Source organism: Euphorbia lathyris, chromosome 2 (genome assembly GCF_963576675.1).
Source record: "Euphorbia lathyris chromosome 2, ddEupLath1.1, whole genome shotgun sequence".
NCBI lineage: Eukaryota > Viridiplantae > Streptophyta > Magnoliopsida > Malpighiales > Euphorbiaceae > Euphorbia > Euphorbia lathyris.
In genome coordinates, this window is record NC_088911.1 from 97913883 (window position 1) to 97924657 (window position 10775).

The following is a 10775-nucleotide window of genomic DNA, read 5'->3' on the forward strand; positions in this document are numbered from 1 at the left end:
TATAGTCTATGGAGTGTCATATCATAATATAACATAACATGCACTCATTAAATGGGTCCGAATCCAATTATAAATCACCACCACACAAACACATGAAATAGGGGTTTGCATATTTCAATTTATCCATATTAATTGGGTATTGAATATTTCAAATGATCTGTTATTTTCGACTCCTGTCATGTGCTCTGCACGTGCTGCATGTGTACCATTCCATTCATCAGTGGGATATCTAATCTAAGGACATGTTTGGAATGATAATAATTGTTGGATCTGTTCTGTTCTGTTCATATGACTTAATTTTAAGGACAGGGGAATAATAATTTAGCTCTAGTTTATGTTTTTTTTTTGTCATTCTAAATGTCTTGTTTAGGGCACTAATTCAATGTTTAGATGAATTAATTATTATTTGCCAGAATTAGGATCAAACATAAACTGGGGCAGCATATATGCTATTACCTAACTAATTTAATTTCTACTTATCTTTACTATTTATCAAATACCTTCCTCTTTTATCTACTTGTTTGATTTGTTAACTTTTTAGGTGCAATGATTTATATTCACTTTATTTATGTGGTTCTTCATCCTCCATCTTGAAAAACTAGGGAACTCCTTTTTTTCAGTTGACTGTTAGATACTACTAAATATGGTCTTAAATATTTAGAGTAGGATTGGTTTATCTGTCCAATTATAAATTTTATTTTTTATTTATTTAATTCAACTGTTTGAAACTCTCATGTGACAGTCAACAATGTGACATACGTATGATTGTCATGTTATATGTAAAAGTAAATGATGTGGGGCATCTCTCCAATAACAATGACCCCGAAGCCAAGGGACGAGGAGCTTAGCGTCAAAGCTAGCAAGGGCTATGGAGAGCCATCCAAGAAGGAAGGAAGCAGCGGCAATTATCAAGACACACGGAGCGTGTCTGCCATTACGTGGAGCGTGAAGAGCCCCAATCCGGGAAAAGAGTCCAGAAGGTCATCCACGCGGGGCGCACCTTCAGTTATGCGGAGCTTGGATCGAGCATTCGGAGCGAATGAGTTCCAGGAGGTCGATTACGTGGGGCGTGCCCTCAAGGACGCGGAGCGTACTTGGCTGAAGACTACTTCCTCTCCAAGTTCTGGCTGCTTGGGACAATTCCTGCCACCCCTTAATTACAATCATGCCACCACTTTCACCATTAACCCAATTTACCCTTATCCTTACATTTTAATTAGTTATGTACTTTACCCTTTATGTAATTTGGCAATTAGGTTTTGAGATAATATAAATTCATCTCTTTCATTTGTAATCCCTAACTTTTATCAAATCAATTTATATCTTCTTCTTCATTGAAGCTTGTTAAGGTTTTCACCTTCAACAATGAGGATTTTACTATTTCTATGGATTTAGTCCATAAAACTCGGGATTCACTCCTTCTAGTTTGGTTAGAGAAGAACATCTTTGTTAGTTTGCGATTAAAACTAACTCGTCCCGAAACCCGATCTGTATCAGTAAGTTCTTCCAAATGTGGGTCACATGTCACTATTTCAATTACTTTTCTCGAATTAATTAGAATGACTTTATTGAGATTTACTAATTTTATTGAAATAAAATAAAGTTAAATAATTTTTTGAATTAATTTCCAATTTCAGTTTAATTTATCCAACTATTTATTTGTTGTTGTTGATAGATAGTTAAATTTCTTTCCGAAAATTTAACCAACACTTGTATTTTGGAGCCAAAGGAAAAACAAAAATTAATTAGAAAAAGAAAAACCAATTGAATGCATGAATAATATGCACCTTGAAACCTAAACTTTAAGTTAACAAAAATACTTATATAAGCTTAGAAATAGGAATTTGCAAGATATTAGTTGATCAATCAAATGGTAGGTAGATTTAACTAGCATTAAGACAACTTCATGAACAGCAACTTTGTTTAATTTTAATTACAACCTTAAAATAGCTGTAATATGTCAAATCCTTCAAAATTCAACTTCTTGATCATTCTCCTTGAGTAATATAACTGCATGCTTAGATCTAACCCTTCTCAATTGCTTGTCCCCCATTAATTAATACTAATTATTATACAACCAAAATTATTAAGCATAAACTATATTATCAATATTTAATTGACAAAAAAAAATAAAAATTGGATGAGTTATTTTGGTTGATATAATTTTATTTTGGTAGAAATCATTTGTGAGGAGCATAATGGACCCATTTGGTAACAATTATCCTAAATTGACCCATTTTAGTTTTATACATTAGAAATAAAATTCAATTATTTGTAGAAAGAAAAATAAAAATCTCAACTTTACAACAAAAAAATTGGTACTTTTATTTTATCCCCTTGTGATTGACTGTTGAGTAATTAGTAGGAGCAGTACATAGTGGTTATAATGTCGGTAGGCCAATTGATATGTATATGAATGGGGTTGTTATGGTGGTTAAATAAATAAAAATAAAAATGTGAAATTATTTCTAATATTTGAGTTTTATTTATTGCAAGGTTTGTCTTCTTACTTACATAAACTCCCCCACCGTCTCTGCAACTCCAGATTGGTCTTTAAAGGATCAACAAGGGCGACAGAGACTAAAAAGACAAATACTTTAATCTAAACCCAACTGAATAAACTCACCCATTTTAACCCACTGAAGCTTTTTTCAGATTGGGAATATCAATCAACTCAACTCATCTCGATGTGTGTATGGTTACTTGTCTTTTTCTCTGTCTAGTTTGCAAATTAAGCAATTCCTGCTGCTTCTTTGTTTTAACCTCTGTTTTCTGTTTCTGCCATACTTTTGGAGGTCTGTAGAGTTCTTTTTGAAGTAGAATAGTGTTGTTTTGGATCTGGGTCGGAGTCAACTTGGTGAATTGACTCCTGATTTGAAATGGGATTTGGTTTAAATTAGGTTTTAGTGTGGTTTAATCACAATGTCTTGGAAGAGTAGAGGAGTTGAAACATCTGCCAAGAGTGTGGTTTCTAAGAAATGGACTCTTCTTATTTGTATTGGTTGCTTCTGTGCTGGGATGCTCTTCTCGGACAGGTAATTTAATTTCAATCATGAATTACTGCTTTCTTTTCTTAATTTGGTTTCTTGATTCTGGTTTGGTACTTTTGCAATTTGTTGGTTAAGTCATTTCAAAGCATGTTTCTTTGTGATAGTAATGGCGATTTTAGGATGGATCGGTTGCTTTTATTACGCTGTGCTTGAAACATGTCTAATTATTGTGGTGGTTGCTTTATAGATATGGAATTCGAATTTTATAGATTGAATACCAAATGAAGTTAGCTTTTAACCTTATGTTGCCTGTGACAGCTGAATTCAGTTACTAAATTTGAACTTTAGAGTCAGGATTGATGTTTTTTTAAGAACTTGCATGTACATGAGCTGATTAAACTAATAAAATTAGGTTATTGAAATCACATGTGTGTTCAATTGTTTTGCAATAAGTTCTATGGTGTTCTTCAATGGATCATATAGGTAGTTGTAGTAGTCTACTGAGGTTTGTTTGGATTAATTTTTCATTCTCTATATGTTGCTTATCCAGTTCCTACATTCTGCTGTTCTACTAGCTACGATATTCCGAGTCTAGCATTTATTTTGAGTCTTAGTAGCGAACTTCTCAAGGCAATGGTTGGCTTTGTAGCTTGTAATAGCTTTTGAAAATGATTATCCCCTTCCCATCTTACTGATATGCAAATGATTGATCTCGGGTAATATTTGGCATTTGGGGAGGAGGGAGTTGTGGTTGACAGAAGCATCCTTTTAGCTTCAATTTTAGTGGGAGATCTGAAAAAGTTGTTCTTTCTTGCGCATATGGATATGAATAACTTACTTGGCTTGCCCATTCTTCTCTAGAGTGACTTCTTGATGCTCTTACCTTTTGAACAACAATCAGTTTCAAAATTCTTTTCTTCCAAAATTTTCTCCGTTTTTATGTTACTTGGATAGTATTAGGGATTACCAAATTTAGAGTCCCTTATTGTCTGATTCGATAAATAGACCCATTAAAAATCTCAAACATGTGTGTTAATGCAAGCGCACATTGTATACTCAGAATAGATATATCTTTATCCATAAAAGAAGTGTTGTTGCCGTTGCATTATTGGTCCTGTTCTTCACCCAACATGCTGCTATCTTAAATTGCTTGTGGTAGAGATTTTACTGAACTGCCAATGAAGGACGGGGAGTGAAATCACATGTGTGTTCAATTATTTTGCAATTAGTTATGTGTTCTTCAATGGATCATATAGGTAGTTGTTGTAGTCTACTGAGGTTTGTTTGGATTATTTTTTCATTCTCTATCTGTTGTTTGCTACATTCTACTTTGTTCTACTAGCTTATATATTCCAAGTCTCTAGCATCTATTTTTACTCTTAGTTAGCAACGACCTTCTTGGCTTCATAATAGCTTTCCAGAATGATTATCCCCTTCCCATCTTAGTGGTATGCAAATGATGGATCTCGGGTAATATTTGGCATTTTGGAGGGAGGGAGTTGCATTGACGGAGCCACTATTGATTCTTTCGCTATAGCCAGTCTACAGAAGCATCCTTTTAGCCTCAATTTTAGTGGGAAATTTGAAAAAACTCGTACTTTCCTGCGCATATGAATATCAATTACCTGGCTTGCCCATTCTTCTCTAGAGTGACTTCTTGATGCTCTTACCTTTTGAACAACAAAAAAAAAAAAAAGGGCGGCCCGGTGCATTACGCGTCCCCGCTAAGCGAGGGTCCGGGGAGGGGTCCCACCACAAGGGTGTACTGGGGGCAAGCCTTCCCTTGCCAATTTTTTGGCAAGAGGCCGCTCCTAAGACTCGAACCCGTGACCTTCGGTCACACGACAACAACGTTTTACCGTTGCGCCAAGGCCCGCCCTCTACTTGGATAGTACTGTTGAGGAAAAAGAGAGAATCAGCCAAAATTCTTTTCTTCCAAAATTTTCTCCGTTTTAATGTTACTTGGATAGTATCAGGGATTACCAAATTTGCAGTCTCTTATCACCTACTTCGATAAATAGACCCATTAAAAATCTCAAACATGTGTGTTAATGCTAGCACACATTGTAATTATTGGTCCTGTTCTTCATCCAACATGCTGCTATCTTAAATTGATTGTGGTAGAGATTTTACTGAACTGATTACGTGTCAACTTCTCTGAACAGTTGACATTTTTTTGCGAAGTTTCAGAATAGTTTTAGAAGTGAAAACAATACCTGTGAGCTAAGCAAAGAAAGCTATAGCTTGGCACAACCAAGTGCATTTATTGGGCCTTTATCTATTAAAGTTTAGGCTTAATTAGCATCTCATTTGACCATCGAGAAAAGTTGTTTCTTATGCAACATTATGAATTGGAACCTGAAGTGTTGATGATGATATATAAATTTGAAAATTGCAACAGAATCATTATTGAAACATCACTTTTCTAATTTGAAACTGTTTTTGCATCATATTAGTAACACATACTGCAGGTTTGAACTGGAGACTCTAAGGTCTTGTTAGGTTTATTTCCTTGTATAACTATTTGGTACATTTTCCCCTAGAAACTACTGGTTTTGTTTCTGCATTTATATGCTTCATTTCTTAATTAAGAAAATCATTCACATATGGATTTGTGATTATTTTTGTAATATACATTCATGTATAGTTTATCCATTTCAATTGAATTCATAATCACTACATGATGCTAAAATCATATTTAGCAGAGGAACCGATTTAAAATCTCGATATTAAAGCCTTTATGCACGTGCATTTCACTAATTTTGTTTCTTCACAGAATGTCTATGCCTGAAATTAAAGGTATATCAAGAGCAACAGAAGTTGAAGATGAAAATTTGAAGCTAGTTTCAGAGGGATGTGCCCCACAAACTGTGAGCGCCCAATCTAATTGTGTTATTAAAGTTTTCTCAGAAGATTGTACAATGTGCTGATTCCTAGTTGCTTACTAACATACTGGTCAACTTCTCTTTTCCTGTTAGAAGGGTGTTAAAAATGAACCCAAGGACATCATGGGAGAAGTTTCGCGGACACACCATGCTATACAGTAAGCTACTGGAATTTCGTATGAATTAGTTTCGGTAAGAGTAGTGGATGTTAATTTTTGGTTGCTTGCAACAGAACTCTGGATAAAACAATATCAAATTTGGAGATGGAGTTAGCAGCTGCAAGGGCTGCCCAAGAATCCATTCTAAATGGTTCACCAGTATCAGACAATGTGAAGATTGCAGGAGTGAAAAGAAAGTATTTGATGGTTATAGGCATAAATACAGCTTTTAGCAGCCGTAAGCGAAGAGACTCAGTTCGTGCTACTTGGATGCCTCAAGGTTAGTGAATGATTAAATGTAGTTTGCTGAATATGGATATCTTTTTCTAATTCTTTTTTATATGCAATTGGCTGATTCTCTCTTTTTCCTCAACAATACTAGGTGACAAGCGAAAGAAGCTCGAGGAAGAGAAGGGCATTATAATTCGCTTTGTAATAGGTCACAGGTGCGCGCCTTTACAAGTCACGATGTTTTATGATGTGAAGCAAGGTTCCAAAAGGAACATGCAACATAGTGAAACATACTTCCTTTTGTTTTTTAAAAACCATGTCAAAAACTAACTGATTCACCATCTAGGATGGTTCATCTGACAAGATTGAGAATAAAGTTGCTAGAAGAAGAAATATCTTAATGAGGCTCTTGTTATCTAAGAAACATTGCCAGGAGAGTCCTAGCCCTTCACTTAACAGTACATAAAAAGATTTAAAAGTTAGGAAATGTGGAATGTGAGCATTTATATGAATTAAGCAAGGCTTACATCTTGAGATCTATAGTCAATGGAGTCTCTCAGTATTTAAGCTGATTATATACTTGATTAGAATTCCATTTCTTTTTTCTCTTCAATTTACTCTGATGACCACGTGATTTTTGTCAATATATTTCTGTTAGATCTGTTTAGTGTTGGCTTAAAGAACTATTTAGCCCTTGACCTATAAAACATGTTTGCGTTTGCCCCCGGCCTATTATTTTGTGACATTGACCCGCTAACCTATAAAAAAGTTTGTGTTTGCCCCCTCACCTATATTTTGACATTGACCCCTGGCGAGCAATCAATCACATTTGGTTCAATTTAGACAGAAATTAGCACGTATATAAGAATACTCGTTAAATGCTTGTGTTTGATGATTGCTAATCGCAACACAACTGTTATAGTATTCCGCCAATCTACTTGCCACAATTTTCATATAATATTTCACACCCAAAAACCACTTGTTTTTCCACTTCTACAACCTTCTCCACCCGATTAGCAATCATCTCACACGCTATTTAACAGGGCTCCTTATATATGTGTTGATTTGTGTCTAAATTGGACCAAATGTGGTTGATTGTTATACATCAGGGACATTTGATGTGATTGATTTCTATGAGGGGCAGGGGCAAACTCAAACATTTTTTATAGGTCAGGGAGCCAAATATTAATCTGAGGCGTTTAGGTAATTGTTTTACAATTTGCCCACTGCTATTGTGTCATAGAAAGTACTCCACCTGTTTCACAATATTTGTTTTGTAAGGTTAAGGCACAAGAATTAAGAAATGTGATTAATTTTAACTAAAAAACTTTGTTACCCTTGGATTAATTGCACCCACTAATTAATTTTATCTATTCCCAAAATTAAAAAAACAACTTAAATAGGGGTATATTTGGTAAAAATCAATTAATGTGCATGGATTGAATCAAAACGTCATATATTATGGAACCAAAAAAATTCTCTAGAAAGACAAATATTATGGAACGGAGGGAGTAGTAAATGTGCAAAGCCTTTTCTTATACAGAAGATAGATTCATATTACCATGTGTAGTTGTAAAAAACATTTATTTTCTTGATCTTTATATTCAAGTGATATCTTGGAAAATGGAGTTTTAACTTAATCTTTTCCCCTGCCCTTGGATGCTTGAATTCCAGTGCTACTGCAGGTGGTATTCTTGATAGGGCTATTGAAGCAGAAGACAAGAAGCACGGTGACTTCCTGAGGCTGGTATACTTTCTGATCTCGTGTCTTTTCAGCCATTTCTGTTTAAAAACGAAACGAGGGAAGATAAATAAACAGACAACCTCTTAATAATTATTTCTGCTAATTCTATGGAGCAGGAACATGTTGAAGGTTACCTTGAACTGTCTGCAAAGACAAAGATCTATTTTGCTACTGCTGTTGCTTTGTGGGATGCAGATTTCTATGTCAAAGTCGATGATGACGTGCATGTAAATATAGGTAATGATGGTAATGATGCTTTTATGAAATCTTAAATAAGCAGAAAAGATTTATTTGAGCTTATAGATTACATCTATTTGCATGTATTAACAAATATTTCCCTGCCTTAGTTTGAAAACAAAAATTTCTCTTCTTTTTGATTGGCACCCCAACATTTTGGGAACCCTTCACACACCTGGACATGGCAATTTGGTAACAAAAAAGCCAAGTTGAGGTATGAAGGGTACCTCGAAAAGTTGGGTTGCCAAACGGCAAATAGTGCCAAAGTTAGGGGTGAATTTATGTATTAAGCCCTTATGTGCTTGCTTGCTTGATAATCTCTCATGGTCTTTCAGTCCATAAAAGTGGATTGAATCTTCATGTTGGAGATTAGTTCCTATTGTTCGGTTTTTGTTGTTCTGTCAGTCGAATCAGATAATGTAATTTCCCTGCATCACATTCTACATTGAAGTCAAAATTCTACCATAATTTTAATTATCTTTAATTTGTAGTTCATGTTTTTTTCTTTAAGCTTATCCAAAATATGTTTTGCAGCAACACTTGGAACAACTTTAGTTAGGCATCGGTCAAAATCCAGAATTTACGTGGGATGTATGAAATCTGGTCCTGTACTCGCTCAGAAGTAAGTGAAATGTGCATAAATTGCTTGTTAATTAAATATAAAGAGTTGTAGAACGTTATCTCATTTCCTTGGTTGTTCATGAATAGGGGAGTGAGATACCATGAGCCAGAGTATTGGAAATTCGGGGAGGAAGGAAACAAGTATTTCCGTCATGCTACAGGACAGCTCTATGCAATTTCAAATGATTTGGCTACTTATATATCAATCAACCAGTAAATTCCCGTTTCTTCTAAATAAAAATGACAATTTGTGGTCTCAAAAGTTCTTGTATAACTTATTCTGTTTGAAAATGTAACCAGGCATGTCTTGCACAAGTATGCTAATGAGGATGTTTCATTGGGCTCATGGTTTATTGGATTGGACGTGGAGCATATTGATGACCGGAGACTATGTTGTGGCACTCCACCTGGTAATCTCATACACTATAACCTCTGTGTCACCATGTGTTGTTATGGGTGATTGTCTCGATTTGTCAACAAATTTTCACCATAAGGCAATCCTTTTTTTTATTACCACTTCAATTGGTGTAAACTATGAGTACCAATTGTGTTGTTTGTAGTATTACACGGCTATAGAAATTGGCTTTGTAGTTCAGAAATTGTTTATTGGTACCTTTTCAGATTTGGCATTACTAGGGAGGGGAAGTGTTATAGTGAACTTTTTGAAATTTTAGAACCGGAACTTTAACATCCGAAAAATAGGATCAGACAACCAAAAAAACTAGCGGTCAATTACCCTGATCTCTGGAGAGTCTTAGTGGTAAATAAACTAACAATCAGTGTTAAGTACTTCTGATTTAGCTGGTAAATCAGTGGGCAAGCATCTTTGGTTTCAGAGAAGCAAAAATACTTTCTAAGGTTCTTATCATCACAGATAGTTCTAAAACAGTATTCCATATATAACATTCAGATGCTGCATATTAAGAAAACTGTTTAAGGGTCATGAATGTGATATATAGACTTGATAGATTTTCGGGTTTCATCTCATGCAAAGGCTATTTACTTGCATGCTTAATAGAAGTATTAATCATATAAGGACATACTTTACCACAGATTGCGAGTGGAAGGCCCAGGCAGGCAACATCTGTGTTGCTTCATTTGATTGGAGCTGTAGCGGGATTTGCAAGACTGTCGAGAGAATCAAGGAGGTTCACCGACGATGTGGTGAAGGCGAAAACGCTTTATGGAGTGCAGAATTCTGACAAAAAGCCGTCTTCTTGCAAGCTCAGGAGAAAATTACAAACTTGCTTTACATGATGGTTGAGTGAGACAAATTCCTGATTTAGGAATCTGGATACTGTAGAGAGGATGAACATTATAAATGTGTCATCAACATGTAAAATTAGAGTGAATTGGGGAAGAAGAGTTTGTTGCTACTACATCTACTGAGATTCTACTCCATTTTAGTGAAGGAGTAAGAGTTAATAGCAAAGATATTGTAATTATTTATTCTTTTTTCTTTTTATGGTTGGGAGGGGGGCTTTTTGTAAGTTTGTCATGGACAATAAAACTCCTGAATAAGTGCCAAAACTTCAGCTGACATATGTTGAGTTTCTACTGCATCAATTAGAAAAGTTATTGAATCGAATTATAGTGTCTTACCTTGCTTTTCAATCTTCATGATTCCTAGCTACTACCCTTTTAGAGCTCTTTTGCTTTAACTCTAATGGCATCTTGTAATCATGGATTATGTAAAAAAGAACTAATTGAAAGTTGGTGTAAGGTAGTAAGGTTAATTAGAGGGACCAATATTTAGGTCAACAGAATGCTGGAATTGTAGATGGCATGTCAGATTCATTACCTCAATCTGACATATGTGTTGATCTACAAATATTTCCCAATTAGTAAAAGAGTATGAACAGTTGGATAACAACATCATCTCTCAAATTGGATTCAGACTTCAGAGAAT

General features: G+C 35.1%; 1 protein-coding gene across 2 annotated transcripts; it reads left to right on the forward strand.

The window, feature by feature from the left end:
- The first annotated feature begins 2483 nt into the window (after positions 1-2483).
- LOC136219089 (probable beta-1,3-galactosyltransferase 2) lies at positions 2484-10454 on the forward strand. Of its 2 annotated transcripts, none has more exons than XM_066006319.1 (11): positions 2484-3035; positions 5767-5860; positions 5969-6033; positions 6108-6313; positions 6416-6479; positions 7939-8011; positions 8125-8245; positions 8780-8867; positions 8954-9079; positions 9167-9276; positions 9920-10454. In XM_066006319.1, exons 1-11 carry the CDS (start codon positions 2923-2925, stop codon positions 10066-10068), a joined length of 1209 nt encoding a protein of 402 aa, XP_065862391.1. In that variant the 5' UTR covers positions 2484-2922; the 3' UTR covers positions 10069-10454. The 2 variants fall into 2 exon arrangements, with proteins under 2 accessions (XP_065862391.1, XP_065862392.1); XM_066006320.1 differs by having other exon boundaries at positions 2485-3035; positions 5972-6033.
- The last annotated feature ends 321 nt before the right edge of the window (positions 10455-10775 follow it).